Consider the following 20,809-nt stretch of genomic DNA (forward strand, 5'->3'; position numbering starts at 1 on the left):
ATGTTACCATAAAGCCTTTGTTCAACAATGGTCTTTCAGTGTTGTCAGCTGATGATGACCACAGAATTGCATATTATTTGCGTTAAGCAGCCGGTTTGCTCATACACAACTAACACGACATTAGGCTGTTTGTCCTCCATGTCGTCAGACAGATACATAACTTTAAGGAATCACATTTATTTTTTACAACCGACGAATGAATTCGACGAAAGGCACATTTCCGACACATCATCATACAGTATCAGCTGTAACCTTTCACATCTCATCAATTGACAGGGCTTAAAATTAACTTTTGCAACTTACCGCAGTCCTGAAAGTTTCTAAAACTTCACTGAGAACTCCTTGTGGCACGACAATGTTGCGGTTACATTCGCAGTATTATTTGACAGTTGTTCAATGACACTAAAAGTTGAAAACGTTGTTATAATTCCGAGGAGTTTGACTGCGCCTGGACAAGACGATGTAGGCCAACTGTAGTGTTTGATTCTGTCCGTACAGTGGTTTTCATGAATTTCACTGCCTGGTGAACGCCGCCCCTTTCCCCTGCGTCCCTCCTTGAACTTGTTAAAATATATATATAAACAGTTTTTGTCAGCATCAAAAAGATGACGCAAATAAAGGAAACACAGTTATCGATATAGATTTTTTTAAATGTTTAACAGCTAGCGTTGGATTAAAATGCAACACGATTCTTCACCGCATAATGAAATTTGAAACATGCGTCAGCAGGAAGTCATCCTTTGCTTGAGATGCACGAGGCATTTTTTAAAAAGTGGGCTGGCGTGACGAGCAATACTGCAGGCTGGTGTTCGTATTGTCTCAGTCCCAAAATGTGCGAAGATTGTCATGTTTATTGAAGGTGTAGGCTACGTAGGTGTGACAACACGTGTCATGTTCCACTCAGTCAACGAGATGGTGAATGCACCCAAACAATATCTAAAGAAATTCACAGTCTGACCCCATTTTTGTTGCTTGTTTCTCTAGTAATCTAGTTTCTCACAATCTCTAAAAGCAAGATGGTGTCATGCCACATTACATTTTATAGCATATCTATCACTATCAAATGTGTGAGAATAAAATTGAACACAGTGTTGGAATTGTTACACCTGCAAGGAATACTACTGTCCATATTGGGCCTCTATCTCCGCTCCCCCAGTATAAAAGCCATAAACAATCTATGATAACAGCATCGCAACGTCAGACAAATAGCTGTGAGAAACAGCCTACATGAAGGCATGTCTGACTTGAATGCATAAAAACACAACCTGCCTGCTGAGTGTGTGAGAGTGATGGATCTTGCAGTCATTCCCTTTCCCTAAGGGATTAAAAAATATTGAACTGGTGTGAGAATGGTGTTGAGCCAGTTTCCATTAATCCACATCCACCGCTTGTTTAGTAATCCCATCTAGTCATTTTTCAACTGCCGCCCTAGTCTGTCTTTTCCAGGAAGGTGAAAGAAATTATCTGAACTATCTATGGTATCTCTCAATCACCTCAAACCGTTTCTGTTGGAAGGTTGGTTGATTGGCAGCTGCTGTGGGAGAATTGTGATTGCATCAAATCTGTAAACATGACCTTGCGTTGACCCCTGACAGAACATCACATGACAACACGATATTTTGAACACATCATAAGAGTGTGTTTTGTGGAAAAGGGGGACACTAAAAAAGAGCATTCTATAAAGTGTTGTCCTATCCTAAAGTCTGTGTTTACTTCACATCACAGATATGAAAGGACTGGAAAGATTAAGCAATATGGCAGAAACGTAACCTAGCTAAATTGTTTATACCCACACAATCATTTTATATCGGAAATGGGGGAGTCAATAGATTATCTGCTTGTGACCCTTGTGGATGGGAAATTGATATGGACACTACACTCCTGAATAAAGCATATACTGTTTAGCTTATCATGCATATCGCGGATATTATTCTCAGGCAAGAAGGCCTACAGTACCGTCATGTCACTTGAAGCAAGGTAAAAGCTGCCCCTTACCACAGATCTATAGCAATGATGTATATAAACCCTGGATTGCATATGCTATGCACTGGCCAATGAGAGGCTTAATCGACACCGGCCACCATATTGGCACTCCCCAGAAGGAGCAATATTTCAATAAAATATTTCAAGGACAAAATCACATGTACAGTACCAGTTAAAAGTTTTGACACATCCACTCATTCAAGGGTTTTTCTTTATTTTTTGTATATTTTCTACATTGTAGAATAATAGTGAAGACATCAAAACGATGAAATAACACATATGGAATCATGAAGTAACCAAAAACATGTTCAACAAATCAAAATATATTTCATATTTTAGATTCTTCAAAGTAGCCAAGTTGCCATTCTCTCAACCAGCTTCATGAGTTGGTCACCTGGAATGCATTTCAATGAACAGGTGTGCATTGTTAAAAGTTAATGTGTGGAATTTCTTTCCTTCTTAATGCATTTATTCCAATCAGTTGTGTTGTGACAAGGTAGGGGTGATATACAGGAGATAGCCCTATTTAGTAAAAGACCAAGTCCATATTATGGCAAGAACAGCTTAAATAAGCAAAGAAAAACAACAGTCCATCATTACTTTAAGACATGAAGGTCAGTCAAATTTCAAGAACTTTGAACATTTCTTCAAGTGCAGTCACAAAAACCATCAAGTGCTATGATGAAACTGACTCTCATGAGGACCACCACAGGAAAGGAAGACCCAGAGTTACCTCTGCTGCAGAGGATAAGTTCATTAGAGTTACCAGCCTCCGAAATTGCAGCCCAAATAAATGCTTCACAGAGTTCAAGTAACAGACACATCTCAACATCAACTGTTCAGAGGAGACTGCGTGAATCAGGCCTTCATAGTCGAATTGCTGCAAAGAAACCACTACTAAAAGACACCAATAAGAAGAAGAGACTTGCTTGGGCCAAAAACACAAGCAATGGATATTAGGCTGGTGGAAATCTGTCCTTTGGTCTGATGAGTCCAAATTTGAGAATTTTAGTTCCAACCGCAATGTCTTTGTGGGACGCAGAGTAGGTAAACTGATTATTTCTGCATGTGTGGTTCCCACCGTCAAGCATGGAGGAGGGGTGTGATGGCGTGGGGGTTCTTTGCTGGTGACACTGTCTGTGATTTATATAGAATTCAAGGCACACTTAACCAGCATGGCTACCACAGCATTCTGCAGCGTTACGCCATACCATCTGGTTTGTGTTTATTGGGACAATTGTTTGTTTTCAACAGGACAATGACCCTACGCACCTCCAGGCTGTGTAAGGGCTATTTGACCAAGGAGAGTGATGGAGTGCTGCATCAGATGACCTGGTCTCCACAATCACCCGAACTCAACCCAATTGAGATGGTTTGGGGTGATTTGGACCGCAGAGTGAAGGAAAAGCAGCCAACAAGTGCTCAGCATATGTGGGAACTCCTTCAAGACTGTTGGAAAAGCATTCCAGGTGAAGCTGGTTGAGAGAATGCCAAGAGTGTGCAAAGCTATCATGAAGGCAAAGGGTGGCTACTTTGAAGAATCTAAAATCTAAAATATAGTTTGATTTAACATCTTTAGTTACTACATGATTCCATGTGTTATTTCATAGTTTTGATGTCTTCACTATTATTCTACAATGTAGAAAATAGTAAAAAATAAAGAAAAACCCTTGAATGAGTAGGTGTGTCAAAACTTTCGACTGGTACTGTAAGTATTTATTTTAGTGGGGACAGTACAACATTTTTTAAATAGAAAACACTTGTCAAAAAAGAATTTAGACATTAATACATGCATTTCTATAGCTTCCAGAACCTTAATTGTTTTATGGAGTACCAAAATGGCTGCGCGGATTCAAAACAGCGCCCCAGTCAGTCATCTACAGTTAAAACATATATCATTGATCTACAGTACAATCAGATTGCCTTTGTCCCTTACTCTAAGAGTAAGTGCCTCTAAAAAGCAACAAGAGCCTTCGAAAATGGCCTATGTGTCATCGATGTGAGTCAGAAACAGTCATTCTACTGTCAAAATGTACTAGAAATTGTTAATAGGATAATGTTGGTCATAAAGTCACTCTTGTCTAAACGGAGTTTGGAACATCCATGCTTCACCACGGTAAATGAAGGTTGGGTCGTAATTTGAATATGTACATTTGCCCACTAACATGTGTCGAACATCTGTGGTGATTGCTCTCTATCCAATAGCATAGACAGGGACACAGACCTGCCCAGCAGTCTGACTTTGTTTATCAAAGAGATGTCACACATTTTTTTACTTGAAAAATACTGCACCAAACACCTTAGTTAATATAAAATTGCACAATTAAAACATCCTTGGCAATGTTTTGTAAATTAATTACAGATTTCTTGAGTTCTTATATTCATTCTGGGGATTTGGAGGAAGTGAAAAGGGCTAAATAGGCTACAGTGTCTCAAGTGGGACAAACATTAACCAAACAGGGATTCAGTCAAGAAACACCACCAAGACTGAAATCAAATTTTTCTAACGAGCAAAAGAAAAACACTTGCCAATTGGCTTGTTCAGTGGCTCTTTAATAAAAATCATTGGGAGGGAGGAAATACTATAATTAAAATACTATAATTGGTGAAACCACGCTTCAGGAAGCCCACATACATAATCAAATCATTATACACAAGACACACTTTTCCATTTAAATCCGGGATTGTGAAATGTATTGCAACAAGCTCAGATTGCGTTACCAAGCAGGAAGTCTAACATCTACAGGTGACCCTATTCTGGAGGTAAACAAACTAAGGGCAGGTCCACGCAAGTCAGGACCTGTCAGGAATCTTCAAATTGCTTGGGGAAAGGATTCACTTGGAAGGAGAAAGCATACACAAGCTTAAGCCAAAAGCAATCATGAAGGCAAAATATAATTTGGGTTTGTTATGCATTTGATTAGGAAATTTGGGGAGGATGCCAAATGTTTTAATGTTCTATTCAGAAGAAGTAGGTGATTGTGTTACATAGAATTTTAATTGTATATTGACAATTTTGGAATGCTTTCACCCTAATAATTGGCACCCAGAACCAAATATGTCTCTAACGAGAGATTATTTTCAGGACATTATCTCCTGAGGATATATATACCGTAATTATAAGACAGCATGTGACTGGACCAAGCAATGTAGCTATGTAGGCTATTCATATTCCACAGGCATGCAATTCCTAATCTCCAAATCAAACTCAAAGAATTTGACATACTAATGTATAGTGTTTTGGGTCTATTGATTTGGAGTTGACAAATGATGCACAAGGCATATTGTGCATACATTAGTGAAATATCGCCATCTAGTGACTAAACTAAAACATGTAATGCCCTGTACATATTATATAGAAACACCACAACGTTCTATTATGGAATTACAATTTTATTACAGTTAAAAAGGAAACATGAAACACAAAACATAGAACATTAAAAGACAGACACCTACCTTACGATCTAGGTCATGGTTGTTACTTAAAGTAAGAAACGATTACAGTATGATAACAATTGAGTACACAGACACACTGGTGCATAAAGATATTAGTAACAATCATTTCAGTAAGTAAAATGTACATAGATCACTTATTGGTACCTAGACTTAAATCTAGTATTCCTTATGAATTTTCATGACAAAACAAACGCCTAATGCAAACCTCGACCCCAGCACCAATCACATTTTATAAATAAAAAAAAGTTACAGAAAAAAAAAAAAATCTTAAGAAAATCTGTAAGAAAAACCTAGAACAGAATTCTTCCCCCCTGAGAATGTGTTCCATACAAAACACACTTATAAAAGCCCACACAGTTATAGTATTTGGATTTGTGCCCATGTCTCATACTTTTCCTTCACTCAAGCTCTGCAGAATGGTTGTGCCAGAACATGCTGATGTATCAACTCCTTAATGCAAACTTCTGTGAAAGCAAAAACCGGTTGTCCAAGGAGGAGCCCAAGCAAGAGCCAAAGCTCTATTCAAATTAAATGTTGCTTAAATTCCTCACTTACTGACTGTATCTGGAGTTTTTAGACCTGTGTGGGAGATTTGTGTATTTATTGGTCTGGTCTTGCTCTGGTTAGGTCAGTGTGTGTGTATTTATTGGTCTGGTCCTGCTCTGGTTAGATCAGTGTATACACATGAACACAGTAAACCAAGGTCCTGAAAGCCAGGCAGGTGCTAATTGTTTCAGACAGGCTTGGTGGTGGTGTTGTAGACCAGGGTGTCTCGTTCTTCGAAAGCCACATGGGGGACGTTAGTGGCCACGGGCTGGTGCTGCGAACGGTCCTTCCTGTGCTTCAGGAAGCAGTAACCCAGGGCAGCCAGCACCCCCATGATGGCTACCGCTAACACTATAGCTATAGCGATGGAGCCTGGAGGAACAGAAGCATTCAGACAAAATGAAGGTTTAGACCAGCGTTTAGTCCGTTTAGTCGTCTAAACCAGTGTTTCTCACAGGATTTCTGTTCCATACCTGCAATAACACACCTGATTCAACTTTTCAAGCCAATAATTGAATGAGATGTATTGGTGCTAGGCGAGAAGAATCATGTGAGAACCACTGGTTTCGGCAACTAAACAGAGATCAGGGGAAGATTCTGGGCTTTCCTCTGGAAAAGTGAAGTAGCCCAAATGTCCCCACTGTATATGGAATACAATCTGGCTATGTACACTAAAGAATGCTGGGAAAGCATAACAAAGCAGACCAACTGACAAACTTTCAGCATGCTTTTCCACAACAAGAGATGACAGTGGAGGAGATATAGACAGTGCTCGACTTGGACCGAAATAGGTTCCAGTACTGTCTAGGTGTAGAAGCTCCACAATACCTTTGAGCCAATATTCTATAAGAGGAACCGGAGCTCAATCAGTAGAACATTTGAGGTGCCGGTACTCAGCTCCAGTGACCTCCCACCCAAGTCAAGCACTGTGTATAGACAGACAGGTTCTAACTCCCGGAGGAGGGAGGTATAGACAGACAGACAGGTCCTAACTCCCGGAGGAGGGAGGTACAGACAGACAGACAGACAGGTTCTAACTCCCAGAGGAGGGAGGTACAGACAGACAGGTTCTAACTCCCGGAGGAGAGAGGTACAGACAGACAGGTTCTAACTCCCGGAGGAGAGAGGTACAGACAGACAGGTTCTAACTCCCGGAGGAGAGAGGTACAGACAGACAGGTTCTAACTCCCGGAGGAGAGAGGTACAGACAGACAGGTTCTAACTCCCGGAGGAGAGAGGTACAGACAGACAGGTTCTAACTCCCGGAGGAGAGAGGTACAGACAGACAGGTTCTAACTCCCGGAGGAGAGAGGTACAGACAGACAGGTTCTAACTCCCGGAGGAGAGAGGTACAGACAGACAGGTTCTAACTCCCGGAGGAGAGAGGTACAGACAGACAGGTTCTAACTCCCGGAGGAGAGAGGTACAGACAGACAGGTTCTAACTCCCGGAGGAGAGAGGTACAGACAGACAGGTTCTAACTCCCGGAGGAGGGAGGTATAGACAGAGTTTCTTACCGGACTCACTTTCCTCTTCCTCGTAGCGTTCAAACATTCCCCTTGCAAACACGTCATGTTCTATAGAGAAAAAGACACCGAGCCATTAAGAATAAATGGTCCATGTTGCTTGACCTCAAAGCCTTTGAAAACTTTTGCTTGACCACACAGAGACTTAAAGGAGACAGACCTGCAATAAATACAGTAGATCAAAATAGCACTACGTTGAACAATACAGCTGCAAAGTACTAACTGTTGCAGGTAGAACTACCATAAATAAAACTGACATGATTCCTTCCTCTACATGTCGATGAAGCGGATCAGTTGAAAATAATATATTTTTGTATTTTAACATCTGAACATTCCATAACATTTTGCTGAACGCAGCCCTAAACTGTAGCTCAGTTGTTCAGAGTGTCTCAAAGTAGGAGTGCTGATTTTATTTTACCTTTATTTAACAAGGCAAGTCAGTTAAGAACAAATTCTTATTTACAATGACGGCCTAGGAACAGTACATTGAGGGAAAAAAGTATTTGATCCCCAGCTGATTTTGTACGTTTGCCCACTGACAAAGATATTATCAGTCTATAATTTTAAAGGTAGGTTCATTTGAACAGTGAGAGAGAATAACAAAAGAATCCAGAAAAAAACGCATGTCAAAAATGTTATAAATTGATTTGCATTTTAATGAGGGAAATGAGTATTTGACCCCTCTGCAAAACATGACTTAGTACTTGGTGGCAAAACCCTTGTTGGCAATCAGAGGTCAGATGTTTCTTGTAGTTGGCAACCAGGTTTGCACACATCTCAGGAGGGATTTTGTCCCACTACTCTTTGCAAATCTTCTCCAAGTCATTAAGGTTTCGAGGCTGACGTTTGGCAACTCGAACCTTCAGATCCCTCCACAGATTTTCTATGGGATTAAGGTCTGGAGACTGGCTAGGCCACTCCAGGACCTTAATGTGCTTCTTCTTCAGCCACTCCTTTGTTGCCTTGGCCGTGTGTTTTGGGTCATTGTCATGCTGGAATACTCATCCACGACCCATTTTCAATGCCTTGGCTGAGGGAAGGAGGTTCTCACACCAAGATTTGACGGTACATGGCCCCATCCATCGTCCCTTTGATGCGGTGAAGTTGTCCTGTCCCCTTAGCAGAAAAACACCCCCAAAGCATAATGTTTCCACCTCCATGTTTGACGGTGGGGATGGTGTTCTTGGGGTCATAGGCAGCATTCCTCCTCCTCCAAACACGGTGAGTTGAGTTGATGCCAAAGAGCTCCATTTTGGTCTCATCTGACCACAACACTTTCACCCAGTTGTGCTCTGAATCATTCAGATGTTCATTGGCAAACTTCAGACGGGCATATACATGTGCTTTCTTGAGCAGGTGGACCTTGCGGGCTCTGCAGGATTTCAGTCCTTCACGCGTAGTGTGTTACCAATTGTTTTCTTGGTGACTATGGTCCCAGCAGCCTTGAGATCATTGACAAGATCCTCCCGTGTAGTTCTGGGCTGATTCCTCACCGTTCTCATGATCATTGCAACTCCACGAGGTGAGATCTTGCATGGAGCCCCAGGCCAAGGGAGATTGACAGTTCTTTTGTTTCTTCCATTTGTGAATAATTGCACCAACTGTTGTCACCTTCTCACCAAGCTGCTTGGCGATGGTCTTGTAGCCCATTCCAGCCTTGTGTAGGTCTACAATCTTGTCCCTGACATCCTTGGAGAGCTCTTTAGTCTTGGCCATGGTGGAGAGTTTGGAATCTGATTGATTGCTTCTGTGGACAGGTGTCTTTTATACAGGTAACAAGCTGAGATTAGGAGCACTCCCTTTAAGAGTGTGCTCCTAATCTCAGCTCGTTACCTGTATAAAAGACACCTGGGAGCCAGAAATATTTCTGAATGAGAGGGGGTCAAATACTTATTTCCCTCATTAAAATGCAAATCAATTTATACAATTTTTGACATGCGTTTTTCTGGATTTTTTTGTTGTTATTCTGTCTCTCACTGTTCAAATAAACCTACCATTAAAATTATAGACTGATCATTTCTTTGTCAGTGGGCAAACGTACAAAATCAGCAGGGGATCAAATACTTTTTTTCCCCCTCACTGTAGGTTAACTGCCATGTTCAGGGGCAGAATGACAGATGTTTACCTTGTTTGATCTTGCAACCTTTCGGTTATTAGACCAACGCTCTAACCCCTAGGCTATTTGCCGCCCAGGATCAGGTCCTCCTAATCTTAATCATTATGATCTAAAAGACTAAACTGATCCTAGTCCAGCACTCTTACTCGGACACTGAATACAGGCCTAGAGTTCTGTACCAGTCACGCCCTTGCAGGTCTCTTTGCAGCTCTCCTCCACGTCAAAGTTGTTGTCGTTGCCGTCACAGCCACCGTATGTGAAGCGATGGCACTTCCTGTTGAGCGGGTCATAGTACCAGTGGGAGTGGCTGGCGCGGCACATCCCCGTCCTAGGGGGCTTGGTGCAGCGGGCTGAGAGAGAGAGAGCGACAGACAGACAGAGAGAGATGTGATAAAGGTATTGTCCACTACAGGACTGTGTGGACCTGATACTTGGGTTGTGACTGTAGTAGGGGAACTAGGATTGGGCAGGGCATCTAGGGCTGGGACTATAGTAAGCACACTAGAGTTGTGACTGGTAAATAGGGTCGAGGTATGGGTACTAGAGCTGTAGTAGGATAAATTGTATTGCTTTGGTAAGGGTTTATAAAGGGGCTATAGTAAGCTTGGGTGTGAAAATCTAAATCAACTCACCCCTACTTTTGTCCACATCAATGTTCAGCAGACGAGTGAAGGTCTGGTTCACTGCCAAAACAAGCATCAGGTTATGTTGCTGTACAGACACAGCCTGGGAACGTTTAGGAGTTTGTTGTATTCATGAAGCGTACCTCAGCAATCTTTTAAGAGTCACTCTTTATGGATGGTCTAAAACTAAGATGTTTTTGATCATGTGTGAGGTAAAGTGACTTAAGACTAGCAGACTTCCTTGTTTTCATTGCAGTTGATAAGTTTCAAGTTAATGTCACGTGCACAAGTACAGAGAAATGCCTTTCTTGCAAACTCTAAACCCAACAACAATGCAGTAATCAATATTAATGTAGGACTAAAAATAACATAAGGTAGAACAAAAACACACAACAAGTAAGTAAGAAGCTATAGAATATACTGGGTAAGTCAGCTCCAATACCATATTTACAATGTGCAGGGATACTGGAGTGATATAGATAGATATGTATAAATATTGGCATCAGGATATGATAAACAGAGTAGCAGCACTGTATATGATTGTGTGTGTGTAGAGTCAGTATAAATGTGTGTGCATGTTGTGTGTGAGTGTGAGAGAGAGAGATGACTAATATGTAAAATGTAAATGTATGTCAGTGTGCGTGTGTGTGTGTAGAGTCCTGTGAGTGTGCATAGAGACAGTGCAAGAAAATAATTAAAATACAAAAAGGTAAACTCAGATAGTCCGTGTAGCCATTTAAGTAAAAACTGCTGTGTGTATGTTTGTGTGTGGACTCACGTTTGTCGCAGGATGCCTCGTCAGAGCCGTCGCTGCACTGAGACACTGTGTCACACTCCAGATCTTCATCCAGACAGCAGCCGTTGTCACAAGTAAACTGACCGGAGTTACAGGGGGAGCCACAAACCTCCCCTAAACCACACACACACACACACACACACTTACTTACTTAACATAGATGTGGTGGATGGTATGTACGCATGCAAGTAAACACAGTTCATTCACCTTTTTTATATGGTGAATAGTGTTTACGTCGTGTATAGTGTTTATATTGTGAAGTGTTTATGCTTCCATAAATTTGCATGTTAGCATTAACATTACTCACCTTCAGTAGGCACGCCAATTCTTCTTCCTGACGCAGCTGTAGGATGAAAATGAGAGACAATAGATTCAACTTGCAAGAGAGAATATGAAAAGACAGCTGGCATGCATACAGTCAGTCGGCTGCAGACAGTCGGCTACAGACAGTCGGCTACAGACAGTCGGCTACAGACAGTCGGCTACAGACAGTCGGCTACAGACAGACCGCTCCATCTCATTGTACCTGACACGCCGTGGCAGGCATTGGAGCACTCCTGCTGGGAGATGTAGTTGTTGCGGTTCCCCTTGCAGCCCCCGAAGGTGAACTCCTCGCACTTCTCTGACGCACCGTTGTAGTGCCACCTAGGGAAGGCTCCTCGACAGTGACCCACCTTCTTGGGGACCAGACAGTGACCTGGGCAAGCAGACAGACAAGTCAGAGATGATTATGGAGGATTAATATTGGTTTGATTAAATATATATATTTTTTTACAACTTTACATGAGATACATAGGTAAATGATCTATGCGTTACATAGCATGGCTGTAATGTGAATGTATTGCAACTGCCATTTATATAAGCTATTCGTGATAATGGATCCCTCAGTTTTACCATAATGCAAAACTGACTAGGCCCTCGGTCAGTCGACAACAGCCAAGGTAAGTAAAAATTCACGCCAATGTGTATTTTGGGTGTACTATCCCTTTAAAACACACTTCACCATGTCAACAAAGTCGTTTTTATCCAAAGTCCAGCAACCTGAGCAGCTAAACAGTTTAACATTGTACTGTAGCTCTACAGTACAGTGTTGGTGCTTCCCTTTAAACCCACAACCATAAAATGCTTATTGCAGCCAACAGGACACCAATGCCACCATTAGAGGAGGTCTGTGACCGTATCCTTACATTTACCCATGCACACCGTTTAGGCTCATGGTGGAATGTCAACAAGGGTGTGTTCAGGAGAGTCATCGTTAGAGAACGTTGAGATACAAATGTATAGAACATACAGTGGGGGTCCAAAATGTTTGAGATCCTTGATAACAGATAGGGGTTCAAAGATCATTGCCCCAACACATGCTAACCTCTCACCATTACCAATAACAGGGAAGGTTAGCATGTCTTGGGGGTATGATCTTTGACCCTGTAACTCTCACTCATTATTCACGATTCATTCAGGATTATCTGTAATCATGGTAGCATCCACATTAATGTAGACGTCTTATTTACAATAAAAGTGTCTCAAATTAAACAATACATTATTTCCGCATTTCTATTGGGCACAAAATAATCTGAAACAACCAAGAGAGTCACAATCATTGTAGAGTCACAATCATTGCGTGCTAGGAATATGGGACCAAATACTAAAGACTTGACTACTCTATTTCTAAGAATCTTCAGGGGTGTCAATCATTTTGACCCCTACCTTCGAGAAAAGAAATATATTACTTGTTATTAAACAATTGTATTAAAATATAAAATAGAACTGATTAAAAAAAATACACATGTATTTAGCTAGGCAAGTCAGTTAAGAACAAATTCTTATTTACAATGACGGCCTGCCTGGGAACAGTGAGTTAACTGCGTTGTTCAGGGGCAGAACGACAGATGATTACCTTGTCAGCTCGGGGATTCGATCTAGCAACCTTTCGGTTACTGGCCCAATGCTCTAACCACTAGGCTACCTGCCGCAGGCCTGGGCAATTCCAGTCCTCCGGGGCCTGATTGGTGTCACACTTTTGCCCCAGCTAACACACCTGACTCCAATAATCAACTAATCATGAGCTTCAGTTAAAAATACAATTAGTTTAAATCAGGTGTCTTTGTTAGGGATGGGGGAAAGTGTAGCACCAATCAGGCCCCCGGAGACTGGAATTGCCCAGGCCTGCGACCAGCACGTGACAAAGGCCAGTCATAATAGCTTTACGAATTCCAAATCAGGCCCGAGTGGCCTAGCCCCTATTCCTAGGTACTCTGGGGAAATACGAAGGAATCGGATAGGTTTAAAAGATAGTCATTACTTTACCCTTCCTTTGGATAGAGGAATTTTCATATATCTTATACCCATTTAATCATTTCAGATTTATAGGTGTACTTAGGAAGAGAACTGTTTCCGATTTCCAAAGGCGTTCAACAAAACTGACTTGAATAGGGGCTAACACTGAACATGAATTAATCCGGCATTTCCACTTGTTACCATATTGGACCCGTCACTCAGCACAGCTATGATGGAGTGATATGAACGCAACAATGACTTCATCTATCCTATCCAACCTTATAATAGCAACCAACCAAGTGTTGGCCCATCACATGGACATAGGTTGCATTCATTCGGCATCATACAGAAGAAAAAAAGGACTGAAAGAGGGAGGAACTACCTGGACTTGTCCAATAATAAGCCTTACATTTTCATAAGACTTTGCAAAACATTTCTGTGTGTGCCCTTACTGACTCAACCCAAATGACAATGTGTGGAAGAACAGTGTCGTCAACATTTGAACGAGGCTATGGACCCTCATCAAGTCAGTGCATCAGCAGTGAGAGATAAAGAGGAGCTTCCTACCCAGTAAGCCTGCGGACAGTTACTGTTTACCTCAGATAAACCGCTAAGTGATAGCACACATACAAATGACTTTTAGCTGGTACAGCAGGAGTACACAGATAAGGTGATAAGGGCCATTGATCTGAGGACAAAGCGATACACTTGGGATATTGCAGTGTGTGGATGTATATATAGTGGGTTACTATATACACACAATAGAATTCCTTACATTTATGAGCTCGAGAGCTTAGGACTACAAGGTTCTATTGACAGTCTTGTTCCGTTCAATGTTCTAACTATAATAGTACTCTAAATACCACAATTCACGTTAAGTTCAAAGGAATACAATACCAAAATTGCTGACACTAATAAAACCAATGAGGATTCAGAGCTTGAAAGATGATTCTGAGATAATCTTTTTGCAGATAGAAATGTAGTCCCAAGCTCTGGAGAAAGTCTCTCCACTACAGGAAAATGTTATTCAAAAGGTTGTAGTAGTTGCTATGACTCTGCGAAACGGTTTTGTATTTGTAACATTTATTTCACTGGAACACCTGCATGGCCATCTTGGCTTTTCCTGCAGGGGCATCTACTGTGTAGTTCAACTATCTATTGACACTGGTCTACTGTCTGTTGGCACTATGTTTTGGGGGCTTCCTGCTTTTCCTTTGCTGTACTCAGTAAAGTTTCCAGCTTTTTTTCTTTCTTTCTACCAAGATACAAAAATTGCCTATTTGTAAACAATTTCCCCATTTCATGTTCCAAAACTCCCAGAAATCTCTCTCCCGGTCTGTGACATAGCCTTTTCATTGGTATTAGCAACACAACATTCTGTGGAACTTTCAAGGAGGGCTGGGCCTCGGCCAATAAACCTTTCCACTCCGTTCCTATTGGTAGTAAAGTAGAGGGTTGTGTAAGGGCACCCTAGTCAACCTTTGTCTGTCTGTCTGTCTGTCCGTGCGCCTGTCTGTGCGAATGCCATTCTGTCTGTCTGTCTGTGGTCTCACCTGGGAAACTGGCTGACATGACTCAACTGTGAATCACGCCAGACCTGTTCTCATCCTAGCTTAGCAGGGGAGTGGTCACACAGTTCTCCTTGTGTTGGGTGTCAAGTACACATGTTTTTAAAGCTACGAGCTTGACTTAATGGTCAATGGTCGAAAATAATCAATTTTATTCACAAACCATTGAGAGCACCTAATTATGTTGATTGCAATTGAAGTACTGTATCAAAGTTGTTTGGCTTAAGCGTCAGTAAAATTTACATTTTTCTTTAACTAAAACCCAAGCCCATGTTAACCAGTAACAAAATAAGGCCCTTCCTTCATGTAAACTTTTGCTTACACATGATCCACATTAAAATGGTATGTGTGGGGAACCAATCCTAACCTCCTGCAGGGTACAGGACTATACTTAGTAAACTGCCTGATTACAGGAAACCAAAGACCAGGTTTGTCTAGGAGTAGTTCAAAGGATGACATTCATTTATACTGAACAACAATATTAACACAATATGCAACAATTTTACTGAGTTACAGTTCATAAGAAAACCAGTCAAATCAAATAAATGAATTATGCCCTAATCTATGGATTTCACATGACTGGGCAGGGACGCAGCCATGGGTGGGCCTAGGCCCAGCCAATCAGAATGATTTTAACCCCCAAAAAAGGCTTTATTACAGAGAGAAATACTCCAGTTGTGGCTGGTTTCAGACAACCCCGCAGGTGAAGAAGCCGGATGTGGAGGTCATGGGCTGGAATGGTTACACGTGGTCTGCGTCTGTGAGGCCAGTTGGACATACTGCCAAATTCTCTAAATAACGTTGGAGGCGGCTTATGGCTGAGAAATTAACATTAAATTATCTGGCAACAACTCTGGTGGACATTCCTGCAGTCAGCATGCCAATTGCATGCTCCCTCAAAACTTGAGAAATCTGTGGCATTGTGTTGTGTGACAAAACTGCACATTTTAGAGTGTCCTTTTGTCCCCAGTACAAGGTGCACCTGTGTAATGATCATACTGTTTAATCAGCTTCTTGATATGCCACACCTGTCAGGTGGATGGAATATCTTGGCAAAGGAGAAATGCTCACCAACAGGAATATAAAGAAATTTGTTTAATTCCTTTTAGATAAATAAGCTTTTGGTGTGTGTGGAAGATTTCTGGGATATTTTATTTCAGTTTATGAAACACTTTACATGTTGAGTTTATATTCTTGTTCAGTATAGATATCGTTGGTGCATCAATCCACAAGGCTAGTGTGCTGGAATATCAAATCAAAAAATCAAATCAAATGTATTTATATAGCCCTTCGTACATCAGCTGAAATCTCAAAGTGCTGTACAGAAACCCAGCCTAAAACCCCAAACAGCAAGCAATGCATGTGAAAGACGCATGTGAAAGACGCACGTGAATAGTGTTTCTCAACCTTTTTTGTACAGACTGGCAAGCTATATGGTCGTTCTTGTGTAATATATAATATATGCAATTTAGCAGACGCCTTTAACCAAAGCTACTTACTGTCATGCGTACATAGATTTTACAGCTGGTCCCGGGAATCAAACCCACTATCCTGGCGTTGCAAGCACCATGCTACATACCAACTGAGCTATAGTGTGTCAGTGACAGGCAAGCTATAGTCCATCCTCCTTGGGGGACCGCTTACATTTAAACTAGCTAAAACCATTACATTTTGGGGTCTATAGCTATGATTCCATCTAAATTGGCAAAAGATTTTCATGTGAATATTCTAAAATAAAAACGTGCATTTTCCCTACCAGAGATGAGTTCCATCGAATTGACTTGTGGCATATAAAAGGCTGTGCATGATGACATAGTGCACATAAAAAATTACTTTTCAAGTTAAATTCCCATGTACCTACTAAAAAATACAAGTTAAATGGGTTTCCATCACATTTTCAACTCTGCTGATGGTTCTCATACAAAAAGGAAAAGATGTTACATAGCGAGTGTTCCCACTCTGGTATTAGGAGGTGCGCTCCAGCCAACAGATTGCAGCTACAGTGTAGGTATAGCCTACATGAGATTATTATGGACAAAAGAGCGAGATCATGTTAAGTTTGTCAAATGGCAGCCAAGCATCGATCATCCTGTCACCAGAATCAAAACCTCAATATTTATTAGAAAGGATCATCAAGCTCATCACCTTGCACTTTCACCCCCCCTCCGTGAAGTTCATAACTTATTTCATCTGTAGCCTGAGTTGCTTATTAACTAGGCAAATCAGTTAAGAACAAACTTATTTACAATGACGGCCTGCCCCAGACGACGCTGGACTGCAGTGACACCTATTGCACTGCGATGCAGTGTCTTAGACCGCTGCGCCACTCGGGAGCCTAATAAACTGCCTGCTTTCCGAGTCGTAGAGGGAGGACCACACAACATATCGTGTAACTCCAACTTTACTTCCATATGATGGTTATGATATCAATATTTGCGCATAGAAGCGTTTCTGACATTTCTCACATAATACATTTTAACGACACACCTTGTCTATAATGTTCCTTGTTTTGTCGACATTTGGAAAGTTTACCGACAAATTTTCTGTTTCCATCAGGCCTGTTTTTATCCGACATAAAAAAAGGTTGGCTGGAAACCTAGTTATTGACAGCTTTAAAACACATACACAAAGTGTTTAACATGGACATTACACATGACCACAATTCCCATAATTCAGTACTCACCCTCAGACTGTTCTGGAGTGAGGACGAGGACAGAGACCTGATCCATGGCTGATTGGTTGCTGGAGTCGGTGACCTTTAGCTGGAAGATGTACTTCCCAGGTTTCAGGTTGCTCAGCTTCACCTGATCCTTCAGGTCCGTTTTCTGGAAGAAAAAAGGATAAGAGAAAAATACAACTGTGCCCGAACCTGACTTTTACATTTCTATCCATCTATATATATATATAAAAACAAGCATTTAAGCTGGACCAATGCTTGATCAGTGTGTTTATTCAGATTATTAAACTCAAAAGACTTAAGGCAAACGTGCATATTCATTCTGTATTTTTACCATGCAGCAAGACCACACCATTAAAACATGAAGCATTGTTCTGAATAACAACAATAGATTATACATAGGCTAATGAAGAAAAGGAGGGTTTGATGATGATGAGTATGTGTTGAGCGTGTAATGTATAGTACTCGTTTTTTATCCAGCAATACTACATTCCCAAGACTATTTCCCCTCTGGGACAATAAAGTGTAGCATTGTTATTATTATGAGGATGATGACGAGGTTGATGCCCTCACCGTCATTTCCACCGTGTTCTCCCCCTTCACAAGGCTCCACTTGTAGCTAGTTATCACTTTGTCATCCCAGCTCTCAATGCCATTCAATGTCACTGTGTCGTTGGGTTGGACCACAATGTCCCGACCCGCTTTGGCAGTGGGGAACTTGTCCTCATCACCTGAGAGCAGCCATACCAATCAGCAAAATAATTACCATCAAAACAATCATAATAATAATAATAATAATAATAATAATAATAAGTCTATTTGCACTGAGATTGTTAATTTTTTCCTGTCCCAGCACCAAACACACAAAAGAAATCACAGTAGGACACAAGCAGGAGCCTGGGTGGATAACATTTAGGTTGTGGGGGTTAGTATTAGTAATTATCAGTAAGAATGGGCTTTGATGGGCTGGTTTCTAGATTTAGCCTATAGTACTGGACGAAACATCTCTGCAATAGATAAATCTATTTTTGGACATATAAATTAACAATATGAATTGACTCTTGAAGAACACAACTTAACAATACCTCATGAGCTTAGGTCAACTGCTGTACCCCATCAGGGCCCAAAATATAAGCATGTTTTACTCCAATGTTCGTATACAAAGTAAATGCAAACCGACCCTGTATAGCCTCAAAACATGATACAAACTATACTGTTGATATCAAGGCTGGTCAGTCCTTGCATCCATAGCGCTGTGTATGAATTTGAGAGTGGCTCCATTTCTCCAGCTTGTCCGGGGAACAGAGGCGGGACTAAACTCTATTGTTTCAACTCCTGATTGCCGATTTAAATCGCCATTAAAACATGCTTTGTCCAGGACTATGTTTATTAATGTGGGTCTGGGAAACTGGTCCGTAGGCCTATAAGACTATAAATCAATGACTACCTGTAACTGGAGTGAGTCGAGTCTTGATCTTACCACGGGTGCTTTCAGGTCCTCCCAGGTAATCTTCATAGACTGAGTCTAAAATGTAATTTGTGAATCCCACTTTGTTCACAAACCTGCAGACATACTCTCTCTTGTACAGGCAGTTAAACAGAAAACATGTTTTAACCGAGCCTTTCTCTTCACCATTCTCAATCAGAGCCAAGTTGCAATTGGGGTCTTGGCAACAATAGCTAACACAGTCTTCAGCTTGGGTTACAGTTGGGGACGAGATGAAACTGGCTCCTACTTTGACAGAGTCTTCAGTGTCTAGCACAAAGTTTGCATTGCCCACATTGAAATTCCCGGCGCAGTTTTCTCCATTTGTAACCTGTGCGTTGTCTTGGCAGACTATTGACAGGAGCAACAGCGCGGATCCTAATACTGACCCAATACACAGAGCCGTCATTATTGCCGTTACTTGAAAGACGTAGCCTACCGAACAATAGCCTACGACACAACGAAGGTAAATGCAGTCAAGTGTTGTTTTATGTTTCCTCTCGGTTTCCGTGTGAATTACTCCTATAAACAATATTTGGACAAAGGTTCAACGCCCATTCCGTCTCCAAAATGTCTTATTTAATTTCAAACAAACCGATATTCCATGAATGTCCCCAACACAGAACGTGCGACATGAAATGACTTCAACAGTCGACCGACAACACGGGTTATAGCAATACGTATGTATTTTGCTGAAAAACAAACAAGATAGGCTATAATCTTATTTCTGCGTTCCTTGTTTAAAATCCAAGTAAAGAGAGTGCCTCACGCGATTAAATCACTCAGCTATGTTGGGTGTTTTCATTCGCAAGAAAGGCCAACAATTTAACTTAAACAAAATTCTCAGGTGTGTCCATAGAGATAGATAGAGGACTCATTTATATCTGTGCAATTATATCGTCGGTGAACGCATGAGCAGCGCCATTGAGTCTACGACCCATAGGAATCCCCACCCAGGTTACTTTGACTACTTTAAAATGGCGTAAGCATGGTGGAATCCCTCCGCGGTAATGTCCATGATGAATACTCTATCTATCTCTATGGGTGTGTCATACCTGTGAATTCCAGGAAGTGAAATGTTGTACTGACGTTGATGTGGGCGGTAGAGTTTCGGTGGACTGTTGCTTCTGTCACATCAGGCTGGGTGCCCTTTTGTATTTCATGACTTCAACATCCCTCCTCTACTGTCAATATATAATGTGTCATTTTTCAATAAACCATTTGTCATTTTCTTGTCAATAAATAATGTGTCATGTGTATTTATTTCGTGCACAATTATTTCCAACAAAACTTGGAATAACACTTTTAGAGGTGAAATGATTTTTACTTCAATAATACACCCCAGCCTCTACTCCTTTCACGTCTCTTATTACAATAAATATTCACATGAAAATGTACATAGTCTAGCATATATTAGAAAAAAAAATTGCTTGTTTGGTTCCAGGTAGAGCCCTTTTGCGTTCCATGTGGAGTACGAAAAAAAAAAAAAATTTATGAAATGTAAGTCGCTCTGGATAAGAGCGTCTGCTAAATGATTAAAATGTAAAATGTAAAATGTGGAATAGTCATTTTCGCAGAGGGTTCTACATGGAACCCAAAAGGGTTCTCCTATGGGGACAGCTGAAGAACCCTTTTCGACCCATTTTTTCTAAGATGGTATTTCATTGTTGTATATTTAACTAGGCATGACGACACAGCCTGTATGAAAACTCTTGTTCATTGTTACCTTTTCTCATGAAAGTGGTTAATGGTTTA

At 41.1% G+C, this 20,809-nt stretch overlaps 2 protein-coding genes across 3 annotated transcripts in view; both read right to left on the bottom strand.

Annotated features, from left to right (window-relative positions):
- Nucleotides 1-745, bottom strand: part of LOC115175077 (uncharacterized) — a 73,333-nt gene extending 72,588 nt beyond the window's left edge. The window contains exon 1 of the mRNA XM_029734249.1: nt 304-745. The gene's annotated coding sequence lies outside the window, so the exon portion shown is untranslated. The remainder of the gene's footprint in view (nt 1-303) is intronic.
- Nucleotides 746-5,355: 4,610 nt separating this feature from the next.
- spint1b (serine peptidase inhibitor, Kunitz type 1 b) lies at nt 5,356-19,934 on the bottom strand. Of its 2 annotated transcripts, none has more exons than XM_029734245.1 (10): nt 19,016-19,934; nt 18,142-18,299; nt 17,575-17,716; nt 11,573-11,743; nt 11,354-11,389; nt 11,029-11,160; nt 10,260-10,310; nt 9,807-9,977; nt 7,503-7,562; nt 5,356-6,357 (listed from the first exon to the last, which is right to left on the bottom strand). In XM_029734245.1, the coding sequence occupies exons 1-10, from the start codon at nt 19,461-19,463 to the stop codon at nt 6,173-6,175; spliced, it is 1,554 nt and encodes a 517-aa protein (XP_029590105.1). In that variant the 5' UTR covers nt 19,464-19,934; the 3' UTR covers nt 5,356-6,172. The 2 variants fall into 2 exon arrangements, with proteins under 2 accessions (XP_029590105.1, XP_029590106.1); XM_029734246.1 differs by having other exon boundaries at nt 19,049-19,933.
- Between the last annotated feature and the right edge of the window lie 875 nt (nt 19,935-20,809).

The sequence above is a fragment of the Salmo trutta genome, chromosome 35 (assembly GCF_901001165.1).
Source record: "Salmo trutta chromosome 35, fSalTru1.1, whole genome shotgun sequence".
NCBI lineage: Eukaryota > Metazoa > Chordata > Actinopteri > Salmoniformes > Salmonidae > Salmo > Salmo trutta.

What these genes read in the sequence shown, in the direction of transcription:
- spint1b (XM_029734245.1), bottom strand. Translation starts at nt 19,463, where the DNA reads ATGACGGCTCTGTGTATTGGGTCAGTATTAGGATCCGCGCTGTTGCTC. An exon ending in CACTCCAGAACAGTCTGAGG is followed by an intron (nt 11,744 to 17,574) that starts GTGAGTACTGAA and finishes CTGCTTGCCCAG; the next exon opens with GTCACTGTCTGGTCCCCAAG. An exon ending in TGATGTGGACAAAAGTAGGG is followed by an intron (nt 9,978 to 10,259) that starts GTGAGTTGATTT and finishes TCTCTCTCTCAG; the next exon opens with CCCGCTGCACCAAGCCCCCT.